The 17677-nt window shown below is 50.3% G+C and overlaps 1 protein-coding gene across 3 annotated transcripts in view; it reads right to left on the bottom strand.

Moving 5' to 3' along the window:
- CSF2RA (colony stimulating factor 2 receptor subunit alpha) overlaps nt 1–17677 on the bottom strand; it is a 36873-nt gene that overhangs the window by 4125 nt on the left and 15071 nt on the right. Inside the window, exons 3-10 of one of the 3 annotated variants that reach the window (XM_063721370.1) lie at nt 16953–17054; nt 13641–13783; nt 10823–10946; nt 10573–10702; nt 8779–8951; nt 7281–7414; nt 5336–5365; nt 1001–1136 (exon numbers count right to left, since the gene is read on the bottom strand). In XM_063721370.1, coding sequence (XP_063577440.1) covers nt 1001–1136; nt 5336–5365; nt 7281–7414; nt 8779–8951; nt 10573–10702; nt 10823–10946; nt 13641–13783; nt 16953–17054 — 972 coding nt within the window. Of the gene's footprint in view, nt 1–763; nt 1137–5335; nt 5366–6055; nt 6877–7280; nt 7415–8778; nt 8952–10572; nt 10703–10822; nt 10947–13640; nt 13784–16952; nt 17055–17677 lie in introns of those variants that run through there. The other 2 variants (XM_054544270.1, XM_054544271.2) reach the window with 2 other exon arrangements.

Below are 17677 nucleotides of genomic sequence, written 5' to 3'. Positions count from 1 at the left end.
GCTCATCCATCCTGAAAAAAACACCAGCAAAGCAATGTTGCATGACCCCGTATGAGTATGAGACCACCTCCTTCTACTTTTTTTTTTTTTTTTTTTTTTTTTTTGAGACAGAGTCTCGCTCTGTTGCCCGGGCTGGAGTGCAGTGGTGCGATCTCAGCTCACTGCAACCTCCGCCTCCCGGGTTCAAAAGATTCTCCTGCCCTCAGCCTCCTGAGTAGCTGAGATTACACCTGGATTACCAGGTGTATGTGCCACCACACCTGGCTAGTTTTTTTTTTTTATTATTATTTTTGAGACGGAATCTTGTTCTGTCACCCAGGCTGGAGTGCAGTGGTGTGATCCCAGCTCACTGCAACCTCCGCCTCCCGGGTTCAAGTCATTCTCCTGCCCTCAACCTCCTGAGTAGCTGGGATTACAGGCATGTGCCACCACACCTGGATAGTTTTTGCTTTTGTTTTTGTTTTTTTTTTTTTGAAATGGAGTCTTGCTCTGTCACCCAGGCTGGAGTGCAGTGGTGTGATCCCAGCTCACTGCAACCTCCGCCTCCCGGGTTCAAGTGATTCTCCTGCCTCAGCCTCCCGAGTAGCTGGGATTACGGGCACCTGCCACCACGCTGGGCTAATTTTGTATTTTTAGTAGAGATGGGGTTTCACCATGTTGGCCAGGCTAGTCTCAAACTCCTGACCTCAGGTGATCCGCCTGCCTCGGCCTCCCAAATTGCTGGGATTACAGGCCTGAACCGCCGCGCCCGGCCCTTCTCTGGTTATTAACGGAAACTAGCTCATCCGTCCTGAAAAAACATCAGCAAAGCAATGTTGCGTGACCAAGTACGAGACCACCTCCTTCTTTTGAGCCTCAGCAATAAACTCAGAGCCTGATACTGCTCCCAGCAACGTTCTCAACTCAATCTCAGCGCCCAGGACAGAGCACCTGACCTCTGTGCCTGCTCCAAGGTGGCAGCAGATGGCACAAACATCCCTTACCTCCGCCCAACGCTTACCAAATTCAGCAGCTTCACTCCACGAACTCCAATTCAGGATGCGGACGTCTGCAGCTCTGATCTTCACACTATGTTTTGCTCTGGGCTCAGCGCTTGGAAAGCTGTATCTATTTTCCAAATCACCAGAAACATCAATCTTTGGAGGAAAAAAGAAAAGTTAGAGATAGACGTCCTCTGCATGGAGGAAAAGGTTGTCTTTTTTCATTCTTTTGTCTTTTAATTTTTTTTCTCCTTTTTTTTTTTTTCTTTTTTTTCTACCACTCTGAATGCACTTGGTCTGATCGGGTCTTGGAAGCTAAGCAGAGTCAAGCCTCGTTAGTATTTGGATGGGAGACAAATTGAGAAAATTTGGGTGATGTAGGCTTTAAATTATTTTATTTTATTTATTTATTTATTTATTTATTTATTTATTATTGAGACAGAGTCTTGCTCTGTCGCCCAGGCTGGAGTGCAGTGGTGCAATCTCGGCTCACTGCAAGCTCCGCCTCCCGGGTTCACACCGTTCTCCTGCATCAGCCTCCCGAGTAGCTGGGACTACAGTCACCCGCCACCACGCCCAGATAATTTTTTTTGTATTTTTAGTGGAGACGGGTTTCACCCGTGTTAGCCAGGATGGTCTCGAACTCCTGACCTCGTGATCCGCCCACCTCAGCCTCCGAAAGTGCTGGGATTACAGGCATGAGCCACCACGCCCGGCCTCTTTTATTTTATTTTATTTTATTTTATTTTATTTGAGACACATTCACTCTGTCTCCCAGGCTGGAGTGCACTGGCATGATCTGGGCTCACCGCAACCTCCGCCTGCTGGGTTCAAGCGATTCTCCTGCCTCAGCCTCCCGCGTAGCTGGGATTACACGTGCCCGCCAGCGTGCATGGGTAATTTTTGTATTTTTAGTAGAGACAGGGTTTCTGCACGTTGGCCAGGCTGGTCTTGAACTCCTGACCTCAAGTGATTTGCCCACCTCAGCCTCTCAAGGTGCTGGGATGACAGGTGTAAGCCATCGTGCCTGGCTAAAATTTTATTTTTTGAAACAGAAATTGTTGGCCATGTGTGGTGGCGGGCGCCTGTAGTCCCAGCTACCAGGGAGGCTGAGGCAGGAGAATCGCTTGAACTTGGGAGGTGGAGGTTGCAGTGAGCTGAGATCGCACCACTGCGCTCCAGCCTGGGGGACAGAGCGAGACTCCATCTAAAAATAAATACATACATAAATAAATGATTCAGGAGTAACAACTGATATTAACAGAGCTTCAGACGGATAGTTTAGCAAGGGATATTAAGATCCCCAAGTCTAGCATACGCGTCGGACAGAGGAGGCTACTGAGGGTCAGAGTCGCCAGGAGACTTGGTAAATATCCGGCAACAGTACTGACTCTAAAAGCATTTTAGAGGGAGACATAATCTCCTTAGACAGTCACTGGGATATATTTTTAACCCACTCAGAGGAAAGAGGAATAAAATGGGAAAATCAGTAGAACAGGCTGAGCGTAAATATTCCAACCATTGGGACATGAAGGTTGAGGCCAAGAGCAGACCCTGCCCAGTGAGAACTATGAGGGGGCCCTCATCTGTGTGAGATCTGCATCCTCCGGTTCAGGATCACACCCCACCGTGTCCAACCCTGGGCCACACTGGCACTAACAGTCCCGTAAACCAAGACTGTAGGGTTACACTGGGTTTGTGGAGACTGTAGGATGACGCCAGGGTTGTGTTCCACCAGGGGTCACGGGTACGGGACTGTACAGTTACACTAGGGGTCATGAGTAGGGGACTGTAGGGTTCCACCAGGGGTCACGGGTACGGGACTGTACAGTTACACTAGGGGTCATGAGTAGGGGACTGTAGGGTTCCACCAGGGGTCACGGGTACGGGACTGTACAGTTACACTAGGGGTCATGAGTAGGGGACTGTAGGGTTCCACCAGGGGTCACGGGTACGGGACTGTACAGTTACACTAGGAGTCGTGAGTAGGGGACTGTAGGGTTCCACCAGGGGTCACGGGTACGGGACTGTACAGTTACACTAGGGGTCGTGAGTAGGGGACTGTAGGGTTCCACCAGGGGTCACGGGTACGGGACTGTACAGTTACACTAGGGGTCGTGAGTAGGGGACTGTAGGGTTCCACCAGGGGTCACGGGTACGGGACTGTACAGTTACACTAGGGGTCGTGAGTAGGGGACTGTAGGGTTCCACCAGGGGTCACGGGTACAGGACTGTACAGTTACACTAGGGGTCATGAGTAGGGGACTGTAGGGTTCCACCAGAGGTCATGGGTAGGGGACTGTAGGGTTCCACTGGGGGTTGTGAATAGGGCACTGTAGGGTCACACTATGGCTCGTGAATAGGGGACTGTAGTGTTACTCCAGGGGTCATGAGTAGGAGACTGTAGAGGTCATGAGTAGGCGACTGTAGGGTTATGCTAGGGTTGTGAATAGGGAACTGTAGGGTTCTGCTAGGGGTCATGGGTAGGAGACTGTAGGCATCGTGAGTAGGGGACTGTAGGGTTCCGCCAAAGGTCATGAGTAGGGCACTGTAGGGTTATGCCGGGGATTACGAGTAGGGGACTGTAGGGTCATGCTAGGGCTCGTGAATAGGGGACTGTAGGATTACTCCAGGGGTCACGAGTAGAGGACTTTAGGGTTCTGCCAGGGTTGTGAATAGGGAATTGTAGGGTTCTGCCAGGGGTCATGGGTAGGGAACCGTACGGTTACGCTCGGTTTGGTGAGTAGGAGACTGTAGGGTCATGAGTAGGGGACTGTAGGGTTCCGCCAGGGTGGTGAATAGGGAACTGTAGGGTTCCGCCAGGGGTCATGGGTAGGGGACTGTAAGGGTCGTGAGTAGGGGACTATAGAGTTATGCCAGGGGTCATGGGTAAGGAACTGTACGGTTACACTAGGTGTGGTGAGTAGGGGACTGTAGGGTTACGCCAGGGGTCATGAGTAGGGGACTGTACGGTTATGCTAGGGGTCATGAGTAGGGGACTGTAGAGGTCGTGAGTAGGAGACTGTAGGGTTACTCCAGGGGTCATGACGAGGGGACTGTAGGGTTACACTAGGTGTGGTGAGTAGGGGACTGTAGGGTGACACTAGGTCTGGTGAATAGGGGACTGTAGGGTTATGCTGGAGGTCATCAGTAGGGGACTGTAGGGTGACACAAGGTGTGGTGAGTAGCAGACTGTAGGGTTATGCTGAGAGTCGTCAGTAGGGGACTGTAGGGGTCGTGAGTAGGGGACTGTAGGGTGACACTAGGGGTGGTGAGTAGCAGACGGTAGGGTTATGCTGAGGGTCGTCAGTAGGGGACTGTAGGTGTGGTGAGTAGGGGACTGTAGGGTGACACTAGGTGTGGTGAGTAGGGGACTGTAGGGTTATGCTGAGGGTCGTCAGTAGGGGACTGTAGGTGTGGTGAGTAGGGGACTGTAGGGTTACACTAGGGGTGGTGAGTAGGGGACTGTAGGGTGACACTAGGTGTGGTGAGTAGGGGACTGTAGGGTTATGCTGAGGGTCGTCAGTAGGGGACTGTAGGTGTGGTGAGTAGGGGACTGTAGGGTTACACTAGGGGTGGTGAGTAGGGGACTGTAGGGTGACACTAGGTGTGGTGAGTAGGGGACTGTAGGGTTATGCTGAGAGTCGTCAGTAGGGGACTGTAGGTGTGGTGAGTAGGGGACTGTAGGGTTACACTAGGTGTGGTGAGTAGGGGACTGTAGGGTGACACTAGGGGTGGTGAGTAGGGGACTGTAGGTGTGGTGAGTAGGGGACTGTAGGGTTACACTAGGGGTGGTGAGTAGGGGACTGTAGGGTGACACTAGGGGTGGTGAGTAGGGGACTGTAGGTGTGGTGAGTAGGGGACTGTAGGGTTACACTAGGGGTGGTGAGTAGGGGACTGTAGGTGTGGTGAGTAGGGGACTGTAGGGTTACACTAGGGGTGGTGAGTAGGGGACTGTAGGGTTACACTAGGGGTGGTGAGTAGGGGACTGTAGGGTTACACTAGGGGTGGTGAGTAGGGGACTGTAGGTGTGGTGAGTAGGGGACTGTAGGGTTACACTAGGGGTGGTGAGTAGGGGACTGTAGGGTTACACTAGGGGTGGTGAGTAGGGGACTGTAGGGTTACACTAGGGGTGGTGAGTAGGGGACTGTAGGTGTGGTGAGTAGGGGACTGTAGGGTTACACTAGGGGTGGTGAGTAGGGGACTGTAGGGTTACACTAGGGGTGGTGAGTAGGGGACTGTAGGGTTACACTAGGGGTGGTGAGTAGGGGACTGTAGGGTTATGCTAGATGTGGTGAGTACGGCACTGCAGGGTTATGCTGAGGGTCGTCAGTGGGGTCTGTGGTTTCACTTACCAGTAGGTTTTCCGTGCCAGGCTGGGTATTCTAGAAACAAAACAAAACACAATACAAGGCTCACTGTTTCCATTTCTAAAACACTTTAGATGGTTCACACAGTGTCTCCCCTGGTGTGGGCACCGAATGGGAAAGAGTCCCTGAGGAGTGGCGGGCAGGTCTCCCTCCACAAACCCCGAATCTACAAGACAGGTGGGATGAGGAGCTGCAAACACAGAAGTCTTCCTGGCCAGATATCTTCCTGTAACCCATCCAGAAAGCTCCCACTGGCCTTGGGGCAGGGTATTCTCCTGTCTCCGGGTAGACCTGGGGCAGGCTCTCGTTGTCTACACTGGGTCCAGGTGGTTGTGGGACAAGATCTCCTCTTGTCTACACCGGATCGAGGTGGACGTGAGGCAGTCTCTCATCACGTCTACACTGGGTCCAGGTGGTTGTGGGACAAGATCTCCTCTTGTCTACACCGGATCGAGGTGGAAGTGAGGCAGTCTCTCATCACGTCTACACTGGGTCCAGGTGGTTGTGGGACAAGATCTCCTCTTGTCTACACCGGATCGAGGTGGACGTGAGGCAGTCTCTCATCACGTCTACACTGGGTCCAGGTGGTTGTGGGACAAGATCTCCTCTTGTCTACACCGGATCGAGGTGGACGTGAGGCAGTCTCTCATCACGTCTACACTGGGTCCAGGTGGTTGTGGGACAAGATCTCCTCCTGTCTACACCGGATCGAGGTGGACGTGAGGCAGTCTCTCATCACGTCTACACTGGGTCCAGGTGGTTGTGGGACAAGAGCTCCTCCTGTCTACACCGGATCGAGGTGGACGTGAGGCCGTCTCTCATCACGTCTACACTGGGTCCAGGTGGTTGTGGGACAAGATCTCCTCTTGTCTACACCGGATCGAGGTGGACGTGAGGCAGTCTCTCATCACGTCTACACTGGGTCCAGGTGGTTGTGGGACAAGATCTCCTCTTGTCTACACCGGATCGAGGTGGACGTGAGGCAGTCTCTCATCACGTCTACACTGGGTCCAGGTGGTTGTGGGACAAGATCTCCTCTTGTCTACACCGGATCGAGGTGGACGTGAGGCAGTCTCTCATCACGTCTACACTGGGTCCAGGTGGTTGTGGGACAAGATCTCCTCTTGTCTACACCGGATCGAGGTGGACGTGAGGCAGTCTCTCATCACGTCTACACTGGGTCCAGGTGGTTGTGGGACAAGATCTCCTCTTGTCTACACCGGATCGAGGTGGACGTGAGGCAGTCTCTCATCACGTCTACACTGGGTCCAGGTGGTTGTGGGACAAGATCTCCTCTTGTCTACACCGGATCGAGGTGGACGTGAGGCAGTCTCTCATCACGTCTACACTGGGTCCAGGTGGTTGTGGGACAAGAGCTCCTCCTGTCTACACCGGATCGAGGTGGACGTGAGGCCGTCTCTCATCACGTCTACACTGGGTCCAGGTGGTTGTGGGACAAGAGCTCCTCCTGTGTACATTGGGTCTCCGTGCAGGTGGGGCAGGGTCTCCGTCTCCTCCTGTCCACACTGGGTGTAGATGGAGGTGGGGTCGGGTCTCCTCCTAGCTACACTGGGTCCAGGTAGACATGGGGCAGGCTCTCCTTCTTGTCTACACTGCGTCCAGCTGGAGGTGGAGCGGACGCTTTCCCTTGCTTGTGGCATCGTCCCCCACACCTCCCGGTCCACTTCCTGGTCCCATGGGTGCAGGATCGTCCTTGTCCATCCTCCCTGCAACCTCATTCAAGGTGGCTTCACAGGCCACAGACCCTTCACCTCTTCCTCCGCTACCCAAAGTGCGTTCACCCCAGAGTCACCGCTCACCACCCAGCCATCCTTCCCCCAGGCCACTTCCCCGGGATCCCCAGGCTCCTGTGTGGGCGTGTCCCGTTCGCCTCCCTCCTGGTGCCCAACCCTGGGGAGCTCTCACCGACCTTTCTGTGGACGTCCAGCTGGTACTGAAAGTCCAGGTACGACAGCTTCTGGTAGGTCCTGGGTTGTTTCCACCGTACGATGCAGTGCGTCGTGTTGCAATGTACGGTGACATTGCCCGGAGGGTTGAATTGTTCTGTAATGAGGGCGCAGGACACACCCCTGAACCAGAAAGGTCCTGTCTACACTGCGTCCAGGTGGAGGTGGGGCAGGGTCTCCTGTCTACACTGGGTCCAGGTGGAGGTGGGGCAGTTACCATGTACAGGAGAGATACCCACTGGGGCAGGGGGTCCAGGGTGGGAGGTGGGGATGGGCTCGGTGGGCAGGAGTCACACTTCTGTGAGAGTCCTGAGCCTGAAGAGGCTGAGAACGTCCAACAGGATGAGGGAGTCCACTGGTGGGATGTGGTGGGCTTGGGAAGAGGAGAGCGTGTGGGCATATGGGACTGGCTCCAAAAGGCCAGCCAGGAGCGGGGCACTGGGACACAAAGAGGTGCTGGTGAGGAAGAAATGAAGAAAAAGAGGAAGGAAGGAGGAAAGGAGTGAAGAAAGAAGGAGAGGAAGAAGGAAGGAAGGAAGAAGGGAGGGAGAGAGGGAGGGAGGGAAGGAAGGAGGGAGGGAAGGAGGAAGGAAGGAAAGAAGGGAGGGAAGGAGTAAGGAAGGAAGGAAAGAAGGGAGGGAGGGAGGGAAGGAAGGAAGGAAGGAATAAAGGAAGAGAAGAAGAAAGAAGAAAGGCAGAAAGGCAGGGAGGAAGGAAACAGGGAAGGAGAGAAAGAGGGAGGTCAGGTGCGGTGGCTGATGCCTGTAATCCCAGCACTTTGGGAGGCTGAGGCAGGCGGATCATCTGAGGTCAGGAGTTCGAGACCAGCCCGGCCAAGATGGTGAAACCCCGTCTCTACTAAAAATACAAAAATCAGCCGAGCGTGGTGGGTGGCGGGCACCTATAATCCAAACTACTAAGGAGGCTGAGACAGGAGAATTGCTTGAAACTGGGACGCACAGGTTGCAGTGAGCTGAGATTGCACCACTGCACTCCAGCCTGGGCAACAGAGTGAGACTGTATCTCAAAAAAAGGAAAGTTAAATCGACTCAGTTCTAATTTGTTACAGCACCAAAGTTACACAGTTTTTTTGTTTGTTTGTTTGTTTTTGAGACACAGTCTTGCTCTGTCACTCAAGCTGGAGTGCAGTGGCACAATCTCACCTCACTGCAACGTCTACCTCCTGGGTTCAAGTGATTCTCCTCAGCCTCCCGAGTAGCTGGGATTACAGGCATGTGCCACCACGCCTGGCTAATTTTTGTATTTTTAGTAGAGATGGGGTTTCTCTATGTTGGCCAGGCTGGTCTTGAACACCCGATCTCAGGTGATCGGCCTGCCTCGGCCTCCCAAAGTGCTGAGATTACAGGTGTGAGTCACCACACCTGGCCTCAGTTACACAGATTTTAAGGCAAATTCCATTTCACCTATAAACAATAGGAAAATCATATGTGTTATTCTCACCTATTTTCTTTGTGTCCAAAAGTGAATCGAAGAATTGGATGCCAATTTCTCGGCTGGTTCCATTAACCAGGAAGTAATTGCGAGACGTTAATCCTGACAGGTTATCCAGGTGACATCCCACATGGGTTCCCGAGTCTTGCATGTAATAAGGACACCGGATCTCCCTCCTTCTCCTGAAAGATTAGAAAGTGCTCAGAGAGCAATCAGGAAAACAAAACAAAACACAAAAACACAAAAGAAAACAAAAACAAACACAAAACAAAACACAAAAACACAAAACAAAACAAAACAAAAACACAAAAACGCAAAACAAAACAAAAACAAACACAAAACAGAACAACAAAACAAAACAAAAACACAAAACAAAAACAAACACAAAACAAAACACAAAACACAAAAACACAAAACAAAAACGCCAAAACACGAAACAAAAAAACACAAAAACATATACCTAACGCTAGATGACGAGTTGGTGGGTGCAGCGCACCAGCATGGCACATGTATACATATGTAACTTACCTGCACATTGTGCACATGTACCCTAAAACCTAAAGTATAATAATAATAATAATAATACTAATAAAAGAAAAAAAAATAAAAATAAAAAAAATAAAAAAAAACACAAAAACACAAAACGAAACAAAAACACAAAACAAAGCAAAAAGAAACACAAAACAAAACACAAAAACACAAGACAAAACAAAAACAAACAAAACAAAACACAAAAACACAAAACAAAACAAAAACACAAAAACGCAAAACAAAAAAACAAACACAAAAGAGAACAACAAAACAAAACAAAAACAAACACAAAACAAAAACAAACACAAAACAAAACACAAAACACAAAAACACAAAACAAAAACACCAAAACACGAAACAAAAAAACACAAAAACACAAAATGAAACAAAAACAAACACAAAACGAAGCAAAAAGAAACACAAAACAAAACACAAAAACACAAAGCAAAACAAAAACACAAAAAGACAAAACAACACAAAAACATGAAACAAAAAAACAAAAGCACAAAAGAAAAACACAAAAACACAAAACAAAAAGAAACACACAAAACAAAAAGAAACATACAAAACAACAGAAAACAAAACAACAAAAAAACAAAACATGCCCGGTGCAGTGGCTCACGCCTGTAATCCCAGCACTTTGGGAGGCCGAGGTGGGCGGATCACTTGAGGTCAGGAGTTCGAGACCAGCCTGGCCAGCATGGTGAAACCCCGTCTCTACCAAAAACACAAAAATTAGACGAGTGTGATGGTGCGCATCTGTCGTCCCAGCTACTCGGGAGGCTGAGGCAGGAGAATCACTTGAACCCGGGAGGGAGGCGCAGGTTGCAGGGAGCTGAGATCACATCACTACACTCCAGCCTGGGTGACAGAGCAAGACTCTGTCTCTAAATACATATATGGGACGTGGTGTGGTGTCTCACGCCTGTCATTCCAGCACTTTGGGAGGCCAAGGAAGGCAGATCACTTCAGGTCAGGAGTTCGAGACCAACCTGGGCAACATGACAAAACCCCGTCTCTACTAAAAATACAAAATTTAGCTGGATGTGGTGGCGGGCGCCTGTAATCCCAGCTACCTGGGAAGCTGAGGCAGAAAAATTGCTTGAACCCAGGAGGTTGAGGTTGCAATGAGCCGAGATGGCACTGTTGCACTCCAGCCTGGGCAACAGAGCAAGACCATGTCTTAAAAAAAGAAAAAGAAAAAAAAAACAAGCATGATTTTTCTCCCATCCCTGCATTGCTCACAATTCTTCACATGAGGTGAACACTTACTTTGAGTTTTGTATGTACAAAAAATACTGGACGTCACGGGGGGCCGTCGGACCCCTCGCCCAGGTACAGTTCATGAAATCCACATTGTAGATGAAACAGGAGAAATTCTGAGCAGCGGTACCCTCCCTTCCTGGGAAGAGGCAGAAACAAAATAATTTTCACTCCGAAGCTCAACGGGATGTACTTTGATGCTGGCGGGATGGTGGTGGGGCTAGTGCTGTAAACGGATCCCTGAGCTGCTCTTGCTTACCTGAATTTAGATAAAGCAGTTTTTGTTGAAATCCTCTTTGGCTAGTATTCACGTGAACCTCAAAAGTGACTCCTCCATGCAGACAAATTTCACGAAATGTGCACGAACATTCATTGTTATTGAGCTGAAGAGTTGCAACCAGACAGAGCCGATTAGGAAACAACCTTCTGTCTCCTACACTCTTCAGGCTGGAGTGCGGTGGCGCGATCTCGGCTCACTGCAACCTCCGCCTTCCAGGTTCAAGCAATTCTCCTGCCTCAGCCTCCCGAGTAGCTCGCATTACAGACACCTGCCACCACACCCAGCTAATTTGTGTATTTGTAGTAGAGACAGGGTTTCACCATGTTGGCCAGGCTGGTCTCAAACTCCTGACCTCAGGTGATCCACCCGCCTCGCCCTCCCAAAGTGCTGGGATTACAGGCGTGAGCCACCACGCCCGGCCATGGTATTGGTTTTTACCTGGATTTGGCGACACCCACCTGCCTCCCTTTGTGAAATCATCCCCCTATGCTTCCTCCAAGGACTCTGAGTGGATACGCCGAATACCAGCTTACAGGTGAAAACTCAATCTTATACTCTAGCAGTGCTGAAAGTATCAGACTAGAGGCCAGGTGTAGTGACTCACGCCTGTAATCCTAGCACTTTGGGAGGCTGAGGCGGGTGGATCAGTTGAGGTCAGGAGTTCGAGACCAGCCTGACCAACATGGTGAAACCCCATCTCTACTAAAATACAAAATTAGCCAGGTGTGGTGGCGGGCGCCTGTAATCCCAGCTACTCAGGAGACTGAGGCAGGAGAATCTCTTGAACCCGAGAGGGACAGGTTGCAGTGAGCTGAGATCATGCCATTGCACTACAGCCTGGGCAACAGACAGAGACTCCACCCCCCCAAAAAAGGATCGGACACAGTGGCTCACACCTGTAATGCCAGCACTTTGGGAGGCTGAGGCGGGTGGATCACTTGAGGTCAGGAGTTCGAGACCAGCCCGGCCAACATGGTGAAAGCCCGTCTCTACTAAAAATACAAAATTAGCCAGGTGTGGTGGCGGGCACCTGTAATCCCAGCTACTTGGGAGGCTGAGACAGGAGAATCTCTTGAACCCGGGAGGCAGAGGTTGCAGTGAGCCGAGATTGTACCAGTGCACTCCAGCCTGGGCGACAGAGTGAGACTCCACCCCAAAAAATAAAGGTCAGACACGGTGGCTCACACCTGTAATCCCAGCACTTTGGGAGGCCAAGGGGGGCGGATCATGAGGTCAGGAGTTGAAGACCAGCCTGGCCAACATGGTGAAACCCCGTCTCTACTAAAAATACAAAAATTAGCCGGGCATGGTGGCGGGTGCCTGTAATCCCAGCTACTCGGGAGGCTGAGGCAGGAGACTCGCTTGAACCTGAGAGGTGGAGGTTGCAGTGAGCCAAGATCATACCAGTGCATTCCAGCCTGGGCAGCAAGAGCGAAACTCCATCTCAAAAAAAAAAAAAAAAAAAAATATGTCATCTGGGGTAACATAGCAAGACCACCCATCCACCCGTGTAACATCTATCTATAGAACTGACTACCAATCACCCAATCATCTATTATCACCTATCAGTCAATAAATCATCTATCACCTACCTATCGATCATATATTTCTCTCTTCCTCTCCTTCCTCCTTCTATTCTCTCTTTCTCTGTGTTTCTCCCTCCTTCCCTCCCCTCTCCCCGCTCTTCTGTCTCTGTCTCCTGTGTTCCGAAAACCCTGACCTTAATCCTTTGGGGGACCAGGACGGTGACACACTGACAACGTCACTGACACTTTACTTTTCTCCGTCCTGCTTCTACCACAGACCTAGGCATACATCCAACCGCATTTGCCAGGGTTTCTCTTCTCTTGGGGTAAAATATGCTCTTGCACTAAAATACCGTAAAATAGGCTCTGCCTCAGGGAATCAGGCTCTGGTACACCTTGCGGCCATGAGCCAACAGCACTTTCCCGGTCCCTGTGAGATTATGGCTCTGACATTTCTCCAAATACCACGCTTGTGTTGTGTCTGTGGCCGTCTCACTTTAATTTAATTTAATTTATTATTATTACTTTTTGAGACAGAGTTTTGCTCTTGTTGCCCAGGCTGGAGTGCAATGGCACCATCTCGGCTCACCGCAACCTCCGCCTCCTGAGTTCGAGTAATTCTCCTGCCTCAGCCTCCCGAGTAGCTGGGATTACAGGCACCTGCCACCACGCCCAGCTCACTGCAACCTCCACCTCCCGGGTTCAAGTGACTCTCCTGCCTCAGCCTCCCAAGTAGCTGGGATTACAGGCATACAGGACCACGCTAGGCTAATTTTTGTATTTTTAGTACAGACAGGGTTTCACCATGTTGGTCAGGCTGGTCTTGAACTCCTGACCTCAGGTGACCTACCTGCCTCGGCCTCCCAAAGTGCTGGGATGACAAACGTGAGCCACCACACCCGGCCTTATTTTATTTTATGACACGGAGTCTCGCTCTGTCGCCCAGGCTGGAGGGCAATGGCACGAGCTCGACTCACTGCAACTTCCACCTCCCGGGTTCGAGTGATTCTCTTGCCTCAGCCTCTCCAGTAGCTGGGATTACAGGCACCCACCAGCACACCTGGCTAATTTTTGTATTTTTAGTAGAGACGGGGTTTCACCATGTTGGTCAGGCTGGTCTCGAACTCCCGACCTCAAGTGATCCACCCGCCTCCGCCTCCCAAAGTGCCGGGATTACAGGCGTGAGCCACTGCGCCCGGCCGACCCTGTTGCTGTTAACTCAGCAAGGGTTGTGTAAAGGACAGGGGTTGAGCATGGGAAATTCATCTCACCCTGGGTTCCACGACTCTGTTCTTCTTGTCAGTTAAGAAACACCTGCTGAAGGTTGTGTTTTCTTGGCAGTCCCAGCTTAAATTCATCGTCCTGGAGTCAAACCTCACATTGAGACTAGAGGCTGGTACCACTGTTGGCGGATCTGCAAGGAACGGGCACTGGATTCAGAATTTCGTCTTTTCCTGTTTTCTTTTCCTTTTTTTTTTTTTTTTTTTGACACAGAGTCTGGCTCTGTCGCCCAGGCTGGAGTGCAATAGCGCGATCTTGGCTCACTGCAAGCTCCGCCACCTGGGTTCAAGTGATTCTTATGCCTCAGCCTCCTGAGTAGTTGGGATAACAGGCGCGCACCACCATGCCAGGCTAATTTTTGTATTTTTAGTAGAGATGGGGTTTCACCATGTTGGTCAGGCTGGTCTCGAACTCCTGACCTCAGGTGATCCACCCACCTTGGCCTCCCAAAGTGCTGGGATTACAGGCCTGAGCCACCACGCCCGTCCGGCCCTGTTTTCTCTCCTCTCACTCAGTTCTGGGAGGTGAAGTTCAGGGCTGGAGCCTGCTAACTTTCCTCTGTCACTCACGTGGTCCCAGGACGTCCCACATCCTCAGGTATCTGTTCCTCCCTTGTCCATCTTCCCTCCTTTTCACAGCCCCCTTGCTGTTTCCGAAAAAGGAGATTTCTACTGCAGAAATATTCAAAAATTATCTGAAGACTGGGGACAGTGGCTCACACCTCTAATCCCAGCAGCTTGGGAGGCTGAGGCAAAAAGCAGACTTGAGCCCACTAGGTTGAGATCTGTCTGGGCAACATAGCAAGATCGCATCTCTTAAAAAAAACAATTTTTAAAAAAAATTTAAATTAGGCAGGCGTGGTGGTGCACGTCTGTAGTCCCAGCTTGCTCCTTCTCCACATGGAGATGTTTACTGCAGAAATCATCAGAAACTGGCCAGGCGACGTGGCTCTCGCCTGTAATCCCAGTAGTTTTGGAGGCTGAGGTGGGTGGATCACCTGAAGTCAGGAGTTCGAGCCTGGCCAACATGGTGAAACCCCGTCTCTACTAAAGATACAAAAAAATTAGGTGGACATGGTGGCGGGTGCCTGTAATCCCAGCTACTCAGGAGGCTGAGGCAGGAGAATCGGTTGAACCTGGGAGGTGGAGGCTGCAGTGAGCCGAGATCGCACCAATGCACTCCAGCCTGGGAGACAGAGCAAGACTCCGTCTCAAAAAAAAAAAAAAAAAAAAAAAAAAAAAAAAAAAAATCAAAAACCAGTCTTGGCAACATAGCAAGATCTCATCTCTATAAAATTAAAAAAAAAAAATTAAATTAGCTTGGTGTGGTGGTGTATTTCTGTAGTCCCAGCTACTTGGGAGGCTGGAGTGGGATGATACTTGATCCCAGAAAGTTGAGGCTGCAGTGAGCCGAGATCACACCATGGCACTCCAGCCTGGGTGACAGAGTGAGACCCTGTCTCAAAAAAAAGAGAGAGAGAGAGAGAGAGAACACCGCTTGAATGAGAACAGGCAAATACTCTTTATCCAGAGTGATGTGGCTCTGAACACGCTTCCCAAATTATGGAACCTTGGCAGTTTAAAATAAAGCCGAAGGAATTTGAGAAAATTGCAGAAACAGAAAGCTGTCTTTGTCTGTCTTCCCTGAAACAGGTCACAAAAACCTGGAAATATTTTCCCGAAGCAGGCCCTGACATCTTCAGTCAAGAAGGTCCCTCCCGGAAATGCAAATCAAAACCACAATGAGCTGTCATTCCACACCAGTCACAATGGCTGTTATTAAGAAGTCCAAAAACAAGAGGCTGGGTGTCGTGGCTCACAGCTGTGATCCCAGCACTTTGGGAGGCCAAGGCGGGGGATCACCTGACGCCAGGAGTTTGCGACCAGCCTGGCCAACATGACAAAACCCGTCTCTATTAAAAATACAATAATTAGCTGGGCATGGTGGCAGGCACCTGTAATCCCAGCACTTTGGGAGGCCAAGGCAGGTGGATCACCTGAGGCCAGGAGTTTGAGACCAGCGTGGCCAACATGACAAAACCCTGTCTCTACTAAAAATACAAAAAATTAGCTGGGCCTCGTGGCAGGCACCTGTAATCCCAGCTACTTGGGAGGCTGAGGCAGGAGAATCGCTTGAACCCAGGAGGCTGAGTTTGCAGTGAGCTGAGATTGAGCCATTGCACTGCAGCCTGGGCAACAAGAGGGAGACTCTGAAAAGAAAGAAAAAGAAAGAAAGAAGGAAAGAAAGAAAGAAAGAGAAAGAAAGAAACAAAGAAGGAGAAAGAAAGAGAGAGAGAGGGAAGGAGGGAGGGAAGGAAGGAAAGAAAGAAACAATGGAAGGAAGAGAGAGAGAGGGAAGGAGGGAAGGAAAGAAGGAAGGAAAGAAAGAAAGGAAGAAAGGAAGGAAGGAAGGAAGGAAAGAAGGAAGGAAAGAAACAATGGAAGGAAGAAAGAGAGAGGGAAGGAGGGAAGGAAGGAAGAAAGAGAAAGAAAGAAAGGAGGGAGGGAGGGAAGGAAGGAAGGAAAGAAGGAAGGAAAGAAAGAAACAATGAGAGGAAGAAAGAGAGAGAGGGAAGGAGCGAAGGAAGGAAGGAAAGAAAGAAAGGAAGAAGGAAGGAAGGAAAGAAAGGAAGAAAGAAGGAAGGAAGGAAAGAAAGAAACAATGGAAGGAAGAAAGAGAGAGAGGGAAGGAGGGAAGGAAGGAAGAAAGAGAAAGAAAGGAGGGAGGGAGGGAAGGAAGGAAGGAAAGAAGGAAGGAAAGAAAGAAACAATGGGAGGAAGAAAGAGAGAGAGGGAAGGAGGGAAGGAAGGAAGAAAGAGAAAGGAAGAAAGAGAAAGAAAGAAGAAATGAATCAGGAGGGAGAGAAGGATGGAAGGAAGGAGAGAAGGAAGGATGGAAAGAGGGAGGGCAGGAGGAAGAGAAGGAAGCAAGGGAGGGAAGAAGGGAGGAAGGAAAAAGGAAGGAAGCAAAAGAAGGAAGGAAGGAAGAAACACTTTGGCTCCATGCAGACATGGGTCCTCATCCTGGCCCCATCACTACCTGGATGGTCGTTGGGTTAAACCGTGGAGGTATCTGAGCCTCCGTTTTCTCATCTCTAGAATGGGTGGATGGGAATTAATGGTAGAAAGGGAGGTGAGAACAAGAGGAGCTCTGAGCTTCTGGTGGGTTGGCTGGTGCTTATTGGGTCCCTCATAAACATGAGAGATGAAATGCAGATGGACCCAGGTATCCAAATAGGTCTCCAGATGCAGGACGCCTAAACAGGAGCTGTAGAGAAGGTTCAGCCAGGTTTCCATACTTACCCGATTTCTCTGGGATCAGGAGGAATGCTGGGTGTGGCAACTCACAGAGCAGAAGGCTTGTCACCAGGAGAAGCATGGTGCTGGTCAGAGGGAAGGGAAGAGCTGCACGAGAGAAAATGTCACACAGTGAGAAGGGTGCCTCTCCCAGGACATTCCTGGCAGGGGACCCTAGGGAGGTGATTTGGGGAAACAAACCCAGGATGGTGGTCAGCTGCGGACCTGGTCGAATGAGGGGTCATGGCCAGCTGGGGAAGGTCTGCAGGGCCATTATTGTGTCTCCCACATGGGGATTAGGACGTGGACATCTTTGGCATCTCAAGATGGTCAATCTAGAGTCAAGCTTCCGTGGTTCATGGGTCACGGCTCAGCTGACCTTCACGAGGGAACCCATAGCTGACACTAAAGGTGGGTTCTCACACATTTCGAGGAAATTGCAGTCACTTTTATTCATTTCTCATAGCTTTACTTTCTGTTAATAATTAGTGGATTTGGGGAAATAAAATAAGAAAGGATGGCTCAGGTTTTCATTTTCATAACTGGTTTTTTTGTTTTGTTTTGCTCTTTTGTAGTTTTTGTTTGTTTGTTTGTTTTTGAGACGAAGTCATGCTCTGTCGCCCAGGCTGGAGTGCAGTGGGGTGATCTCGGCTCACTGCAACCTCCACCCCCCAGGTTCACACCATTCTCCTGCCTCAGCTTCCCAAGTAGCTGGGACTACAGGCACCCGC

The sequence above is a fragment of the Pongo abelii genome, chromosome X (genome assembly GCF_028885655.2).
Source record: "Pongo abelii isolate AG06213 chromosome X, NHGRI_mPonAbe1-v2.0_pri, whole genome shotgun sequence".
Classification (NCBI taxonomy): domain Eukaryota; kingdom Metazoa; phylum Chordata; class Mammalia; order Primates; family Hominidae; genus Pongo; species Pongo abelii.
Note: the sequence above shows the minus strand (reverse complement) of the source record. Positions and strands in the feature narration are given on the sequence as shown.